Raw genomic sequence first — 19,913 nt, forward strand, 5'->3', positions numbered from 1 at the left:
AAGTATACCCAAGAATAATATTATACAATCATAACAAAATAACTAAAATAGTTATTCTAGGTTTTTAATATGTAATTTCGTCCAAATTTGTACTGAAAATGACTATAAAAATAAACTGTGTAAATGTATTTTTTAGATTTTTTGGTAGCAGAATTAATTACTTATTTAGAATCTTCTTCTAAATTTTCAATTCTTAGATACAAAAGTTGAACATTTTATAAATTTTTAACTACAAAATAATTATTCAAATTAAAATTTGTAAATTTTGTCAAAATTCGATCTTTAAATGCTTATAAAAAAAAATTGTGCCTATGTATTTTTAATATTTTTCAACTGATATTGTAACAATATATCAGGAGCTTTGTATTACATTTTTACACTTTTTGGCCCAACAGATAAAACTTTATTGATATTTATAGAAGAAAAAACTAAAAAAATTGAAAACTGAAAATGTCCGTAAACAGCTCAAAAAGAGTCAAAATATTTTTAAAATTTTATGGTGTATAGGAAATGCTAATATAAACATTCAGTAAAATTTTCATGTATCTACAGTTATTCGTTTTTGAATTACAACAAAATAAGGAAATCGCTACATAAGAAATCGAGTGAATATCCAATGTTGTAAAAATTTGAATTTCAAACGATCATAAAAATTTAATTTGACTTTCTCATAGATATTTTTTGTTTGATAAAGGTAGATAATAGGTACGAATTCTTAATTCAAAATAATTTGCTAATTTTCGTGATTTTTCCATATTTTGTCAATTTTTGAACTTTAAATGCTTATAAAAAAAAATTGTGACTAAGGGTTTTTAATATTTTTCATCTGCTTTTGAAGCAATATACTAGGAGCCTTTTATTAAATTTTCAAGCTTTTTGAATCAACAAATAAAATTTTATTGATATTTTTAGAAAAAAAACTGAAAAAAAATGAAAACTGACAATGTCTCTAAACAGTTCAAAATAAATCAGAATATTTTGAAAATGTATCGTGTATAGAAAATGGAAATATGAACAACCATTGAAAATGTCATGTATCTACGGTCATTTGTTTTAAAGTTACACCAAAAACCAAATTCAATTTTGTGAAAAATCGATTTTGCGTAAAAATTCCCGTTTTTCCTTAATTTTTCTTTTGTTTTTCACGGCGCTTTTGAAAATTACTGGGAATTTACTGAAAATTTTAAATTTTGACCTACCCAATGCACCAACGATATTCACTTTCCAATCGAACAAGATACTGAAGTTGAAAATCGAAGCATTATTTCGACTACTTATCGTGTACTAAACTCGTTGAAATATATAGATAACCGAAAAAAAAATGTCCAAAATCGTTTGGGAGCTTAACTGTATATTTTTTTATATACATTCGTATTTCGTGAATAATCTACATATGCGTAATATACGAAAAATCTCGAGCTTCAAAATGTTATAACCTTGGAACTAAGTCCGATCAACAAATTCTAATTGTACCATTGTGCTTAACTCGTTAGAGGCGTAACCAGGTTTTTTGTTTTGTAATGAATTGTAACTTGTGCAGGATTTACACCCTCCCTAAAATGTAGTCACAAATTGTTTTAATAAATTATAATTTATGTTGCGTACCTATTATTTATGTAAAACGTAGACACGTTTCTAGAGTATTTGACGATAGACTGCATATAACTAATAAGGCAATTACTGTAAGAGCGTAGTGAACACAGTATTAAACAATTAAGCTGTAAAAGTATTGTCACACGACTCTCCTCGGGAAAGTTTCAATGCTCGTACGGAATGATGCGAATCGACCAGAATACCAAGTACGAGACCCGAACTCTGCCTCATGACCGTATTTAGCCACTAGATACTACGACCGCCCACTCCAAAGGACACGATCATATTTTATAAGGGAGACCACGACAAGAGCTTGTCAGACCACAAGACACTTTTAGGCAGATCGTAAAACCACTCATAGTCTTAGTTATCATTTCGGATTCAGGAAGTAACACCGCTTAACTCTCTACCATATCTTTTACATTGTAATTTTGTATTAAATGTTGTTAATAAGCACACAACATAACCAAATACATCAAGTATTCATTTTCTGAGTTGATGTATATATCGACGTCAGTTGGGACGTAACATTTATAATAATATGTATTTTATAATGATAATAATATTTATATTGATAACTGCAATTATTGACACATTTGACAGAGCTGTAAGCACAATAAAAAAATCACGATGTAGAGAAGACTATGCATCTTCTTTATATTGTGTATAAAATAATAAATAATAAAACAATTCAATTATAATATTGATAATGATTATTATCACCAGCGCAGTAGATAATACAAATTCCATATTATGACGGTGTCCTGTAATTAATATTATCTGCACGAGTGCAATACGATACCATTTAATACGGGTTGAGCCGTACCCAAAACAACCCCCCTCCCTGACTACGCCACTGAAACCCGTTGAAATATACCTATTGGCTATTACCAAATATTACCCATTACCTTTTTCCCATCTTAATCAGACATTTAGATTTTGGAATAGTCTATACGCGAAATAAAATCGTGAAATAAATTTCTATATCGGTCTGCGTCAAAAGCTGAATTTAGATTGCTGCGAACAAATACGGTCAAGTTGCCAACCATAGCCCACATTATTTTCGTACGGTTAGTGCACTCGCGTCTCGTATATTTTCGTATAATTATATATTTGAATCGTAGTCTAGCACAAATGCACAATAACAAAGTACCACAGTCGTATTTATAATTTATATACAATCATAATATTACCCATACTAATATTATTCTTCAATAACGAACATTGTGTTATTGTGTAATAACTCGAACCGGTCGCCTAGAGGGAGGTGCTTAATACAAACTTGTACCGACGCGCGGCCAGGCAAACGACGACGACGAATCAAACGCGACACAGTAGTTCCCCTCCGTCAACCGACGAAAAACTGCCCGATAGTCGTCGTAACGATTTATTTCGTAACCGCCGTTTCGCCAGACTCCAGTTTCGAATGTCCGTTGCTTTATTTACAGTAATACATTCAAACGGTTACCATTGCAGTCGGTAGTACTTGGCAGATTGGAGTTTCGCACGTCAACTTACAACTTACTAGTTGTCGTGAGCCAGCAGACACTAGGCCGTCCGAATACTTATTACCGATCGGTGATTACGGACTGACTGACCGGAGATATCGTACTTTTTGGTAAGTACCTATTATACTAGTTAGCATACGTTTAAATGGGTTTGATGGCTTAATGCGGAATCCTCCCGTGGCTCATACATCGGTATATTACAGTTACCTAATTAAAATTATAAATTAATAGGTAGGTAGGTGGGTATGTCGTCTTTAATAATATTTAAAAAATAAGTTTTCCTAATTTAATTTTTAAATTAAATAATAGGTGTACCTAATGAATAATAAAACATAATATTATATATCGTTATTATTATAAGTATGTAACAACCTTGTCTTTCTACTTCCACAATGACTAAATTATGATATGTCTACCAGGCGGGAATGTATGTGCAATAAATGTTGTTACACGTTTTATAATTGTAATAGAAAATTGGAAATACAACTAGTCATGTTTTATGCTTTTAGTTTTATGTACATTTTCGTCGTGTTGCGATCCTACCAGTATTTTACGGTAGTTTTTCTTTCATTTTTATCTTAAATTGTAATGTTCTAAACAGTTGTCAGCCACACTTCCGAGTGTCACGTTTTATATGATTATTAATTAATATATTACAATGTACAGATTTCGTTTCAAACTGTGAATAATTTCGATTTCGGAATCGTGATCAAAGGTCCCCACACACTGCAGCGGTAGCGGTTACAGCAAAATGAGTCGGGACACAATTTTACCGTCACCGCTGCGGCGTGAGGCGATCTTATGAGGTATAAATGTATAATTTTATCATAGGTTAGTACGGTGTTAACATAATTTGTACATTATAACGTAATATACTATCTATAAATACACAAACACATGTGTTAACATTGTGTGAGTGCACGATTTAATAACAATACAAATGATAACAGGGCGGGTGCTTAAACTGTTTACAGATTCCCCGAAAAATTGTTACGTAACAATAATAGCCGGTACGAGTGGTAATAGCACACACGTCTGCACACAGCCAGGTCCACACGAAAGTACCTGTTCAGTATACTTACATAAAATCCCGTTATATACCATAATGTCATAGTATCGTCGTGTTATAATTAATATTAATACAATTTAATTGTAATATTGTTGTTTTATCTAATCAATGGTTATTCGGTGGTAGGTATGCCGTATGTCCCTTGAACCAGTGGCGTAGACATGATTTCTGAAAGGGGGGGGAGGATCAAAAAAAAAAAAACGACAGCTAAATGGGAGGTGAAAATTGGAAAATCTTCATCCTCTCAAAACTTTTTTCCAAGGTACCTAATAAAATATTTAACAATAAGGAACAATGAATATAATTTGAATTGATTCAAAATTCATATTAAACACAATATGGAAGATTCTCCATTACAATACTCCATATTCTATTAAGTCAAAACTCGATATACGAAATGCTGCAGTTGCACAGACGTCTGATGGCACTGCCGATTTTGTAAATACGGGTATAATTATAAACTATGTTTCTCTTTGATAATTGTAGGTGCAATTAATTATCAATAATCCCATGAGTGTTTCTTTTTTTAGATTTCAGTTAAATTAGTTGTATGTATACACTATACGCAGTGAATTAAACCCGTATACCTATGCCGTGGCGATAATGATTTCTCATAAATTAATAGGTAACGATAATATCCGATAACATTTTAAGAGGATGTCAGCGCACTATTCGTTTTCTCTCTCTGGCCCACGCGCAATATAGACAAAACGCATTTAAGCAAAATCATTTTTCTATGCGTTTAAGTAATCTTAGAGTAAAGTCACCTATTACAAAAAAGATAGAGAATAATATTTTAGAGGGAATGACATATCGATTTTATATTTTATTATTATTTGACTTTCAAAATAAATAAACAAATGTTGTACATTTAAATGATGTTTAAATTGTTTTGAGACAATATTTAGACAAATCGATATGTCAATATGTCATTCCCTCAAAAGTATTATTCTCTATCTTTTTTTGTCGTGGGTGAATTTACTCTAAGATTACTTAAACACATAGAAAAAATGATTTTGCGTAAATGCATTTTGTCTATGTTGCGTGTGAGCCAGAGAGAGAAAAAAAATTGTGCGCTGACAGCCTCTTAAACACAGACACACAGTTGAACTGTGGAAGTATAGCCCATTTAGTCGAGCCCACATATTATATCATACATAATATATATATATATATACTATAAAGTGTTGTCTCAGGTCTCTATAAATAAGAAGATAAGCTATAAATTATAATAAAGTATAATCATAGTCGTCAATCGTCATCGACCATTTCGACCAAATAAATATTCCTTTTTTTTTTTGCAATAAATGAACGAAAATAAAATTATAATGGTATTCAGTATGTTGACAAAACTGTCAAAATTCAATAGCTCGATAGATCATAATATGACAAAATATTACATCATAGTGCATACTACATAATAAAAAACAAGCAAAAACAAAAAATAAAGCTAATGGAGAGGATCTGACTTCCACGTCCCCCCTTTTCTACGCCACTGCCTTGAACATATAGAAGTATAGAACATGGGTCTTCGACATTTTATATGGAGTATTATTCTTTCATATAATAAATTCCCGTCAATTAATATTCGCTTCCCTATTCGTGATTCGAACGAATTGGTCGTTTCTTGATATTTACGAACAAGACAACACACTATTTTTACTATTATTCGTGATTCATTATTTGCAATGATACCTATATCTATAATATTATATACTTAATACTTATAAGTATATATTATACCTATGTCTATTTGTTGGGATTGATAGATATTCGTTAGGGTGTGTAAGGATGTGCAATAATTGTTTATCTATTATCTAGTTTTATCTAACTCATTAAGTAAAGTTAAGTTAAAAGCTACTGTTTTTTTATGTGTTGCTGATGAAATAGAGCTCAGAATTTATTGGACTTAAAAAGTACTAAACATGCATGCACTTATGCGCTTATAAAAATATGCACTTTTTTGTTTTTTTACTTACAATTTTCTCAATTGGTACATATTTTATACCTATTAATATTGACTAGTACCTTTGACCGGGACTCATTTCTTTTTACCTTAATCAAACATTGCAAAGATTATTCCAGTCTACAATCTTGTGACGCGTTTTTGCTGTATATTTTTTGGCTGTTGAAATTTACTTGGAAATTTGTAACTGGTATTTAATACACTCAGTACCAATAATGGACCATTGGTACATAACTTATAATAAATTACCATTATAGTCTCTTTAACAATTATTTTTTTTAATGTTCTTTCAATGTGCCTCTGCATACAATACCATATTTTAATTTGGAACAACTATCAAGTTTTGCCACCAAGGTTCTCTCCTGAAGAAACTTAACACATGTTAATGTGTCTAAATGTTTAATGGTCATTGGATATTCTATGCTTGTACAAATAGTGCATAGATTTATTCTTTATACATATTTAAAAATAAAAACTTTGTATATAAAGTAATACTCACAATGCAAACACAGCAAGGACTTATATAAATATATCTAAAAGTAAGTTATTGTTGTCTGTCTTTGTGGATATTTACTAGTAAAGTTATCATAGCGGTAATATGTACTATATACCTAGTAACTAGGTAGCATATTACTCAAGTACAATTATAATTGATGAGTACTCTGATTGTTCCTATTTGAATATTTTTGTATAGTTACATATGTAATAGGTATACTTACTGTAAATTCTGGGACAGACTAAAATAAGGCATGGATATGCAAGATAGGCAGTTGTAAAACATATACCTACTTATTTTTATTAATTAATTTAAAATTAAATTGGGTGATAGTTTAGGCCGATTATTAAATTTTATTAAATATAGGAAATCATAATTAAATTTCACTTAACTTCCATTAATGCTAATTCAATATTAATTAATGATATTAAAATATATGGTCCATATAAAACAATTTTTATTTAATATTTACCCATACATTGGTACCTATTCTCTATTCAAGTTGACCCACTCGTCAGACAAAAACTGGTCGCAGCCGCGCAGGCCGGCCCGTCTTTGGAGCGCAAGTGGTGATCGTCGCCAGTAGCAGCTGCCTACTACAACTAGCACTGCCAACCAATCATAGGCTGCCGGCGGCTTAGTATGCATGCGTGAAAGTGGGTCAACTTTAACTGAATAGGTAGAGTATACTTCATGAGTATCAAAATAAAATACCTATCCTATTTTGGCCCAGTAATTTGATTATATAGGGTACCTCTCTTTAATTTAATATGCTTTTTTCATTCAACATTCAACAAGACAGAATGGAAAACATAACAAATCTAGAATACATATAATAATTCAGTTACGTATAAGTGATATAAATATTTATACCTACTTAAATAATTTTTTTTCTTTTAAACAAATACCATTTTAAACAATAACCAATTTGGAACCTGCTATACATCCCACCGTGGAAAGTTGGCTTCAGTCACTTATGTGTGCGTGCTGCGCCGTCACTAGCTCCTGGTTGGGTGGCTACCCTGGTTTTTAGCGACAAATCCTCACCCTACATAAACATGTATTCCTCAACCAACCGTTACCTACCACACACCCACTAGGTAAGGCGGGCTATGTTGTAGATAGTAATTTAAAACAAAAACAAAAAAAAAACATCCTAATTCACTGACATATTTACATAATCCAAAATTATAGGGACAGTCATATATTATAATGTTGATATATAGATAGTTACAATTATATCTATTAATTTAAGTTAATTGTTTTAGACTCACACTTTAACATATTTGATTAACTACCAATGTCAACTATTCTCCCATAATTTTTTATAAAATATTACAATTATGTATACCTAACGAATCCCAGAACAAAATTCTGTTTAAAAAAAGTCTGGTGAATAAGTCAAATGGAATAAAAGTCCTGAATTTAATTACTATTTTTGTATGTAGGTGTCTATTAAAAGTTGGGTCTCTCCGGCTTCGCCTCTTCAAATTTTAGGCCCCTGTATTAAATACAGTTCTTATAAGATGTTTTTTTTAAATACAATTATCTATAACATTTTTATTTAGGTACTCATAATTTATTGTTAATAACTATGTATACATTTTTTTTGGTTGAAAAAATTATTTAAATAGGAATACCTGTTATGCAAAATTGAAATATATATTTCAGACTACCTAGTTTTTACGTTTAGAAATAAAAATTGTCATCATATAGCTTAAAATAAATTAAACAACCATTATATTTTATAGGGAAAGAAGAAATGAATGAAACAACTGGAATGGATTCATCTGGTAAGAACATTGATTTTTATTTTTAAAAATGTGCTCTAGCTTACCATTTTATCATAGTTACCTGTTATCTTTGTATACATTTGAAAAATAATATTACATTTTTAATCAAATGCTCATAGTGTTCAATATTCTTCTCTTAAATTATTTTAATTTTCCATATTTCATTTAGTTTGAGAATAAAAAATAAAATTTTAATTAAGCGCCTATATGATAAATCTATGATATTAAATATTACTGGTTGTTATATGTCTTAAATTTTAGAAATTTTACTTTATTAATTGCATTTTTTTCAGATGAAATTGATATTCTAATGGAGGAATCGCCTCAAGACGTAGAAGACTCTATACTAGAAGACAATAACTCTTCGGTAAATTCATTATTTTTAATTTATATATCTACAAATTATTGGGTAATTTAGCAATTTGTTGTTTTTATAAATGTTTTTATTACTTTTTATAAAAGTATTCATTTTTTTCTAATTGCTAAACATAGGTAATACTTTATATACCTAATATATGAAGTATTTATATTATGCTTAAATTGTTTGTTCAGTAGGTATTATATGTATGTGCACATCAAAAGTATTATTTTCTCTAGTATATTTAATATTTTTAGAATGAATCAAAGATACATTTCTATTTCTAAAAAAAACTACTTTTTAATAAAATATTGACCGTTCCTTATGTTTTTTTTTTTATACATATGATTTATTAGTTACACAGTCTGGATAATGAAGAAAGGGAAAAAAGATATAAAAATTTACTTAAACTTCTAGAAAATAGTACTAAATTATCTAATGCATTTGAAACCAGATTAAAAAATTGTAAACTTCAAATTATTAAGTAAGTTATTTGTTTAAGTTAGTAACTATTATTATTATTATTTTTTGAATATACTTTGTTCAAAATATGAAATACTTATGGCGGCCTACTTTTACGCATGGTTGTGGCAATAATACATGGCAGGTATATAGATTGGTGACTACAGGGGCGACAAACTGGGGTTACTTGACTGCCGCCTACAATAATTGGTCGCAGCCGTACGAGTTTCTTATTCTGAACAGAGTATAAAAATTAGAATAAAATTGAATAATATTTTTAACAAAAAAAAAAAAAATTATTAAATCCATCCTCTTCTTTTTTATTAGAATGTATTATAGCTAAATGGTTTAATAATTAATTATCACATACAGATGTTGTGTATTCATTGTGTATACACAGTTTAATGCTAAGATTATATACTTTGGATGTAGCCTCAGCGGATGTTCGTTGTGACCAACTACCCCCAAATTACCATCATGATTTGGGTTACATTCATCATTACATATGTGGCTACAGTTGGCCGCCGCCATATTTTGTAGACCGATGAGCTTGCACAGTTGTAAGTTACCCAAAATTATAAGTTGAGGGTTATGTTAGATACAAATGAGTATAAGGAGTAAGTAATGAGTATAACACCCGTCCCTACATCCATAGTGTATGATCTAAGTAAAAATTGCTTAATAATAATTAATCATATCAAAACTTTCTTGTTCATGAGTTTCTAAAAAGAAAAAAAATACCATGTTATGTTACATGGGCCACCCTGTTTAATTTGTAATAATATGGGACATTATGAATCACTTTTTTAATTGAAATTTTCTTTAGTAAAATTTACATAATATATTCATTGTATTGAAATATAATTTTTATTATTGTAAAAAAAGTAATTCACTATTATAAATATGTTAACATCATGTAGAAAAGAACTAGAAAAATCTAATAAAGTTGATGAAAATGTACCGATTAAAGTTGAAGTTAATCCAAACACAGTTTCAAATAATCAACCAATCGAAGTAAGTTGTATATTTGAATATGAATGCATATTGATGTATTGTATGTTTTGTAGTTAGAAATTGGAAAACTTTGACATGTCTAAGAAACATAACTCAAAATTGTAATATTTTTAACCATTAATTTATTTGTCTATCTATATTAAGTAGGCCCGTCTGAAAATAATTTACACGGTACAAACATCTACAAATAGTTTCTTTGAAATATTGCTTAGATGATTGAGTAATATGTGTAGTTAATGAAGTCATCAGTCTTGTAAGCAATCACCAACAATTTTACCTATACAGCTATACCTATATTTATTTTTACTATATCTAGAAAACTGGTTGCAATTTATTTTACAATTTTTACTTTATAAAAATTATATAACTGCATAGTTCAAGATATTAAATTATCACAAATTGTGTAATCTTTCAATTGTAAAGAACATATTAAAACGGAATTTTTTTTTTAAATGCAAGCCCTGACTAAATTATTACTTACCGTTTTTGAAAAATACCTGCTTATATTTTCATTTGTTAGTTCTGGCTTTCTTATAGCTATGTGTCCAAACTCCAAATCGTAAATTTAGTATATTGTAGGGGTTAGCTGAATAATCACTTTCCCGCTTGTTTCTGTTTTGACAAAAATATAAATCTTTGCCCTGTCTTATATTTTTGTTATTATATAGTATATGTTTGGCTATAAATTGTAAGATTTTTAATCATTAATTAATAATTTTTACTCTTATCTAGAATGAAGAATACGAAGAATGTTATTTAAAGTTATTTAAACAACCAATACTATTTAATGGAACACTAAAAAATTACCAGAAAGAAGGTCTTTTATGGATAAGAGTATGTATTTTAATTTATATACTAGTTTAATTTTTGATTGGAAAAAATAAGTAAAGAATCATATCATTGAACTAGAGTTGAAAACATTCTAATATTTTTAATTTTAAATCACTATATTTTATATTTTATACCAGCATTAATTTTATACAAATAAGTAGAGATGTTCTGGGTTAGAAAATCTGGTATTAAACCGGGTACCACCAAGTTCTGGCCGAGTAAAATTGTTTATACTAACCAGGAATCGAATATTGGCCGAGTAGAAATATTAATACAAAATGGGTATTATACTACTATTCAAGTATCAAGTATCAACTATATAAACATAAGACAGTAAACACGAGATTTATTTTTGTAATTCAAAAAAGAAAAACATGATTTGTTTGTAATCAACTGGCTATTGTAAATCTGTTCAGTTATTCCAATATGTACCAAAATAAATTATAATTTATTAGTCTAGAATTTTAGATTTTTCCCATTATATTAATTATAGGTATGCATATATTTATAAATAGATTATCAGCGTTTGTTATTGGATATGAGTCGAGTAAAAATGTAGTATTTCGCCGGGTAATAATGTAGGTATTACGCTGGGTACTGAGTAAGAGCCGAGTCTTAAAAATGATATCGAGTACCCGACCATCGACTAATTGCTAGGTACCCGGAACATCTCCACAAATAAGGAATATGATTTCTCGAAACTATTATAATATATATATATATATGTATAATTTGGATATTCTAATTTAGACATTGTTTGAAAATGGCTTAAATGGTATCTTAGCTGATGATATGGGGCTTGGTAAAACTATTCAAACTATAGCTTTCTACTGTTTCCTTTTGGAAATGGGAATAAGTGGACCATTACTTGTAATTGCTCCACTGTCTACAATTCCCAATTGGTTATCTGAATTCTCTAAATTTTCTCCTCAAGTAAATATTTTAATAGAATTTTAACTAATCAATTTAATGATAGATACTTATATCTGATTATTATTTTCTTAGCTGAAGACTTTGTTATACCATGGTAAAGATACTCAACGCCATAAAATTAGATCAAAATTTAATACAAATTATAAAGTGGGAAATTTAAACTGTAAATCTATTGTGATTACAACTTATGAAATTTTGCGTTCGGACATTAAATTCTTAAAGAGTTATGATTGGAAGTATATTACGATTGATGAAGGTCATAAGCTGAAAAACTCTCTAACCTTAACAAACAGGTATGCAAAATATATTTTGTTGAGACAATTAATGATTAAATCAACATTTAATACCAAAATAAATACGCAGATGCCTACGAGAATTTGCTTGTGCAAATAAACTCATACTTACTGGGACACCAATTCAGAATAATATGAATGAACTATGGACTTTATTAAATGTATTGATGCCACAATTATTTAATGATATAAAAGATTTTAGCTCATGGTTTGTGATAAATGACTTTCATGGTACAAATGACAAGATTGTTAATATAGCTACAAAAGATGAAATATTGAATATCATAGTAAAAGTAAATCAAATTTATTTTATTTATTTTTTGAACTTTTATATTATGCAATACACATAATATACTTATTAAATAAAATCCACATTCCTAATACAGTTTTTGTTATTTTTAATGATGAAAAAAAAAAAAAATAGACGCATCATCAAACTTAATGACAAATTAAGTTAATATTGTCTAATGGCCATGTTCCCTCATTATTATTTAGTTTTTTTAATTTTAGAGCTTTTTCACGGTTATTTACTAAGTTTAGAGCACGGAACGTTATCACATGTTGAAGCGGCGTGACAAGTGAGCTAAAAGTGCTAGTAGTAGCTTACAAAATATAATATTGTCATCAACAAGTTAAAATATATGTTTAATTTGAGTTATCGAAAATTGGAGTTATAGAAAATGTGTGTACTTATTGATATGGAGGGACGAAGATATTCCTTTTAGTTATCAAAAATTTGACTTATAGAGATTCAAGCTGTCGAGATTTCACTGTATATAAGTTATATGTAGATTTTCTCTTTTTTAAATATTTTATTATAGTTATAATAATGTCTCCCAATACAAGCTATGCTTACAGGGAGTGTTGCATACTGTCTATTGTCTTGTTTTTGTTGTATTGTATTCTTATTTGCGAAACAATAATAATAATAATTATTATTTATAGAAAATTAAAAGTGATTTTAATCTATAAAATATATGATTCCTTATTAAAATTAACTTATTTATTTTATTACAATACAGTTGTTTATAAATATTAAATAAAAAACTGTATTTTGTCATATTATTTATGTATTAAAACCGGGCCATCAACTACTAGCTCTTTTAGCTAACTCGTTACACCACTTCAACATGGCTATTTAAGTGGAATATAGTAACGAGCTCCAACATTAGTAAATAACCGTAAGCTAGTTAGAACCAATAACAGAAGGTAAAATATAATAATTTATAATTCCTTATTACTTGTTTTAAAATATAATTATATTTTACATATGAAAAAATAAATATGTTATCGTATAAGTTTGACAATAGTTAATTAACTTTGATATTTAACACATTGGCTGCCACATGTCTGCCGGCAACCCAAATGATTTTATTTATTGTGAAACCAATTGAGTAGCCGGCAGACATGACCGAATTATTTTTCAGGGGACGTTTGGGTCGCCGGCTACCAAATTTGACATCTTAAATGGATTTTATTGTAATACGGCCTGAAGATCGAAAAATATAGATTTTACCGTGGCGTAGACAACAAAATGTAGATAGTTTTGAAAAAAAAACTATTAAAATATTCGAACTTATAAAAGATTTATTATTACTTAAAAATATGTGAAAAAAAGTTACTTTTATAATAACATTATACATTAAAAATTATTATTACTAAGTATTATATATGTTATTTATCGGAAAACAGAAACTAAAGACGACTGACATTGAATAAACGATTTATCGCCACAGAAACAATAACAGTGTAAATTATGATAAGCAAAAAAAATTACAGCTAAGTTTAGATTTAGAACAAGACTGCCGGTGACCAACAGTGGCCCATTATATAAAGTCATATCATTTGTAGGCCACTTGCCAGCCGGCGACCCAAGACATTTCTTCTTTTTATATTATTATACAAGGTTTACTGATTAAAACTGTATACATTTTATCAAAATCAGAAAATTAGAGCTATTTTTATAAACTTAAACATTTACGATAAATTATGTGAAAATAGTATGGCCCACACGCTCAGAAATTACTTGGGGCACCAGCGGCCATGCGGCAGCCAACGTGTTACATCAACAATGTTATGTTGGAAGTTTATTTAGTGTGTTATATGTGTATCCAAGAAACACAAAGTATAACAAATAATTACTAACTATAGAGATTCTATAATATACTTATGTTTATAGATACTAAAACCTTTTATTTTGAGAAGGCAAAAAACAGAAACTGATCTAAACCTACCACCAAAAAAAGAAATTGTTATTTATGCTCCAATCACAGAACTGCAACACAAATTGTACAAGGCTACATTGGCCAAGGAAATGAATACATTGTTAAATAAAGAACAGGTAATTTTGTTTTAGCTATGTACCAAAAAATATTACACGTTTGTTTCAAAAGATCAAACTAATTTATAAAATAATTTATATGCGAGTCAAACTAAGAACAATAATATTGTAAGTCAAATGTTAACTTTGACTTATGCTATTTTTTTTTATAAAATATCCCTTATAATTTTGACGAAAAATAAAATTATGTGGATTTTGTGAATTAAATGTAAATAGAATTATATTTAACAATAATATTTTGCATCGTAATATGCTATATTTTTAAAGTTAAACATTTTTTTAAAATGTTTTATAGGTAATTGTTTTAGCAGAATTGTTTCCATAAATACCGGGAATTTTGTTCTGTGACCCTTTAATATAATTATATCTCATTTAAAATAAATAAATATGAGTATTTCTTAATGCAATTAATGTTTCCAAATTTTTTCTGCTTATAAATAAATCTTATTCAATCACGTAAAGTGATTAACTTAATTATTTACCATAAATGCAAATAACATAGTAGTTATATATTAATTCAAATTTGAGTTTATTTTTAGGTTATTCAGAATGAGTTTGGAGTAAGGCCTAAAAGGAAATGTGTACAATCTATTCAAAGATATACTGAAGATAGGGCCATTAGAAAAACTGAACCAAATCCAAAGTAAGTATTAAGTATATTTAAATTTGAAACAAAGTAATAAACTATTAAAATATGGTTCTACTGATATAATTTATGAATTTTAGAGTTGAGCCAAAAGATAAGGCTATCTCATTAGTTTTACTGAATCCATTTATTCAATTAAAGAAAATATCTAATCATCCATACCTTGTTCATATGCCTTTAATTCCGGAAAAAAAAAAAATACGTGTTGATGAAAACATTATTAAAGCTAGTGGAAAATTTCTAATATTGGATGCAATGTTATCAAAATTAAAATTGCTTGGACATAAGGTAATGTACAATTCATCAATTATAAATTATAGTTGATGATTATATTATTGATTATGAATCCTTGATTTTTTAATTAACATTTGATTTAAGAGAAAATGTTTTAATGTTTATGTTGCAGTCTTTGACATTTATTAATATAATATCGACAGTGGAAAGGAAAAAGGGCGTAAGCGACGTTTTTGATAAAATTAGTTTTTTTTTAATTAGGCGTAAACGACATAATTCTGCATCGATTGTGCTTACCCGATTATCGATATGTTGATTATTGACAAAGTTATATTCGATAATAAAATAATCGATAGTTGCAAGGCGTAAACGACATCTAACAAATTAAAGAGTAACCACCAAATAACAGGCTTAAGCGACAAAACAATATTTTTTAGCTTAACCACCATAGTTGTTTTTAAAATAATTTAAAATATTTTTTATCAGTTTTAATTAATTGTTGGTTGTTATAATTATTGATAATATCTATAAATTTTGTTTTATTCATTTTTAAATAAACAGAGTAGTATACAATCATAATAATATTATTATTATTATGCTGGTTGTAACCACCAAAATTCAGATTAATAACAAGAATAAGGCGTAAGCACCAAAAAGCGTAAGCGACATACTACCAATAATGTTAGTCGTAAGCACCAAAATAGTATATAAATTAATATTACAGGTAAAAAAAATAACAATTCTTAATTTATTATGTTACCAACTTATTTAGAATATAATTATCTAAAAAAATTGTTTAGGTGAAAATTCAATGAAATTTTTTTAAACTGCTTTAAAAGTTTAAAAAAAAAACAGAAAAAACGGTTGTTTGGCTCTCCTGTAAAATTTATAAAATGTCGCTTATGCCGTTTTTCCTTTCTACCGACAATTTATATATTTTTTCTTATTCATACTATAGTTATCAAGAATATTTTAATAGTTTTTATCTTGAGCAACTTACTCTCCTCTTCTTTGCCATGAATAAAAATAGCTATGCCTGCACCAAAATAGTATATTGTGTGGAAAAGGCAGGTAAGAACTGAGTTATTGTAGTGGAAGGCACTGCTTTCGTCGGCATTTACTAGGGCTGACGGTTTGTTTTAGCATAGTGTTTATTTCATTATACTGGTTTTTTTGCTTAAATTCTGCTTAAACAGTATACCATAAACCGTTTAATACCGGTACCAAATCTAATACCGCATTTCAGATTTCAATACCGTCAACCCTAAGAATGACATTGTCTTCTCGCACGAGCTGCACAGTATTCTATTTTTTGTCACACATCTGCGGCTTCTGAAAATATCTATACATAGTATGGTAATACATAATGTGAAACTGTTTTATGTTGTACAACACAGAAATTGGAAATTTAAAACAATTACTGCCGGGTAGACTGAATGTTGCAGCCAGAATCAAACATAAAACTTATGGTGCAGGCATAACAAAAATCTGATTTTTAATATATCTATATTAGTCACTTTTTTATGTCATAGTTTATGTCTGAAATTCATCTATCTGAAATCAGCATAAATTTAACATTGAACATTTAACATACCAACAATTAAGAACTAATAGTGTAATGTGTGATTAATCTTTAGGTGTTGCTGTTTTCTACAATGACACAGTTATTAGATCTAATCGAAGAGTTTTTGATTTTTCGTTCCTATAAATACACTAGATTAGATGGTACAATGGACATTGCTAATAGAGTGAAAGCAATTACTACATTCACCAATCATCCCGATTGTTTTTTGATGTTAATATCAACGCGTGCTGGTGGACTTGGTTTGAATTTGACTGCAGCAGATACTGTTATCATATTTGACAGTGACTGGGTATAGTTCATTTCTAAAAACATGTGAATGCATAAATAGTAATGTAAAATGTACTGTTGTATTTTAAACTACTTTTTCATTAAGATCATCTTTAAAACTTTTATTCATTAGTCAATTTCTGTTAACAAAATATCATATTATTTTTTAATTTGATCAAACATTAATCCCAACATTTTGTTTGTCCATCAGTTATTTAAATCTTTCTGATCCAACATAAGTACAATTTTCTTTGATGGATGATCATTAATATTTTATACATTTTGTCGTCTTTATTTTCTTTTTACAATACATTTTTTCTTTACACTGTGTTGTTATAGTAGAGTAGCATATATTATGTAGAAAATATGTAATTATTATTTATTTGTGTTATGTATCAGAACCCACAATGTGATTTACAAGCCCAAGATCGTTGTCATAGAATTGGCCAGGTAAAACCGGTTGTTGTTTACCGTTTATGTACTAAAAGCACGGTTGATGAAAATATATTAGCACACGCTGCCGCTAAAAGAAAACTAGAAAAAATTGTCATTGGGAACGGTAAATTTGTAATATAAAATTAATAACCTATTTTATAAGTGGGTCATAATATAATTTAATTTAAACAATTTTTTTCCGTGTGTTCCAATTATACTTTTTCAATTATAATAATTTAATCTGCTCCTTAACTGTATCTGTTTACAAATTTAATTAATGCACTTTTAATATAATTTAAAATTTTATAAATTGTAGGTACATTTAATAGGAGCACAAAAATTAACTTATCCAATATAAAGGATCTGATGAATTTGTTAGAATCGTCGGATTATGATAAACAAATACAGACTAATGGATTTAGTAAGTAGTTTAATCAGTGGTTGGCCAACTTTTTTCTAATCATAATTAAAATGTTTGTAGTATTGTCGGATGAAGAATTGGACTCACTTTTAGACCGATCTGATATGGTTAATTCAACACCAAAGGCAAATCCTACTCAGTCTGCCAAACATTTTGAAGTATTGACCTAAATGTTTATTATATTTTGTTTTTCTCAAAGCAGTACATAGTTGTTTATTTTGATAAATGTATAGAAGAGAGATTTAAGATTTCATGTGTGACATAGGAAATTTATTATTTCAATTTTATTCTTCAAATTGTATGTACTTATTGAAATTATTCATTAAAATATTTAAAGTTTACTATTATACATTTAATTTTTTTTTTTCATATTTCATATTAATATAATAAAATTGTATTGAGTTATTCCTTTTTTTTTTATGACAATGCACAAATTTATTATACAAAACAATAAAAATGTCTTTTTCAATAAGAATTTTACAATTCTTTATTTACTGTTTATTTTATAAATTATAATGTGAATTTTATATTAAGTATTAATATATTAAAGAAGGTAGAATAAAATGCTCTGAATATTAAAATTTTTTTTATTACCTAGAGCACTCAGATAAAGATGAAAATATCATGTTCAATAATTTATTTTTGATATTACTTGGTATCATCAACATAATCATAAGGAGATAATATATCTTAAATCCTTCTTGCCATTTCTATAGCTTTGAGTAATGATTCTACAATGTGTTTCATATTAAAAATATGATTTTAAAGGTTAAGTAGCTTATTATAATACACATGTGATATCATAGTGATATATCTGTATTAAAATATTAACTATTAACCCTTTCATTGCTACAGACCTACTATTACATTACCTTATTTGTAAAACAAAATATGCAGGTTATCACATTAGTAATTACACTGAAATATGTAGATATTAACTTATAATTCAAGTAAATTTTTTTTTTTTTGTCTTCAACATATTGTTCAATTTAACTAAATTAATAATTTAGGAACATTAAATTAAAAAAAAAAAAAAAAAAAAAAAAAACAATTATAATTCAGCATAGATGAGTATTTTAGGAAAAAAACTTGGTATTAAAAAGGTTAAATAATAATTTATTATTATTACAAAAAAAAAAAAAAAAACATCTATTTGATTTAAATCAGTTAATATTTAATGGTATAATCCATTAAGATATAAAGAAAACATAATATTCTAAAACAACTTAAAATTATGATTAATTTATATTATTGGAGGTAATAAATATCCACTTGATTAAAAAAATTAAATATTATGATTGCTAAAATAATAGAGAAAATAATATATAATATATTTTGTTAATCGTTATGTTTTGTTTTGCGGTATTTAATTATTTTTGATTATAGCTCTACACTAACCTTAACTATAACGCATTTAAAATTTTAATCGATTTTTGTCGAATATAACGTTATAGTCATAATATTATAATATAGTTATATTATAACTTTTGCAAGCCCTGAATTACTAACTCAACTTTTTAAAATATTATGAGAACTTATTATTTTCATTAAATATTTTTATTATGCTTATTGTATTACATTTTCAAGCATTTTACAAGCAATTGTAACAATATAATATGAGGAACCTTGCATTAAATGTTCACGCTTTTTTACCCAACAAATAAAATT

At 27.8% G+C, this 19,913-nt stretch overlaps 1 protein-coding gene across 1 annotated transcript; it reads left to right on the forward strand.

The window, feature by feature from the left end:
• The first annotated feature begins 2,919 nt into the window (after nt 1-2,919).
• LOC100162525 (lymphocyte-specific helicase) lies at nt 2,920-18,471 on the forward strand. The gene is made up of 16 exons (XM_008192022.3): nt 2,920-3,211; nt 8,384-8,425; nt 8,719-8,792; nt 9,140-9,267; nt 10,166-10,259; nt 10,992-11,093; nt 11,841-12,023; nt 12,096-12,316; nt 12,387-12,609; nt 14,496-14,657; nt 15,197-15,300; nt 15,384-15,591; nt 17,175-17,411; nt 17,789-17,948; nt 18,141-18,245; nt 18,306-18,471. The coding sequence occupies exons 2-16, from the start codon at nt 8,395-8,397 to the stop codon at nt 18,413-18,415; spliced, it is 2,142 nt and encodes a 713-aa protein (XP_008190244.2). The 5' UTR covers nt 2,920-3,211; nt 8,384-8,394; the 3' UTR covers nt 18,416-18,471.
• Nucleotides 18,472-19,913: the final 1,442 nt, after the last annotated feature.

This window comes from Acyrthosiphon pisum, chromosome X (assembly GCF_005508785.2).
Source record: "Acyrthosiphon pisum isolate AL4f chromosome X, pea_aphid_22Mar2018_4r6ur, whole genome shotgun sequence".
Lineage (NCBI taxonomy): Eukaryota > Metazoa > Arthropoda > Insecta > Hemiptera > Aphididae > Acyrthosiphon > Acyrthosiphon pisum.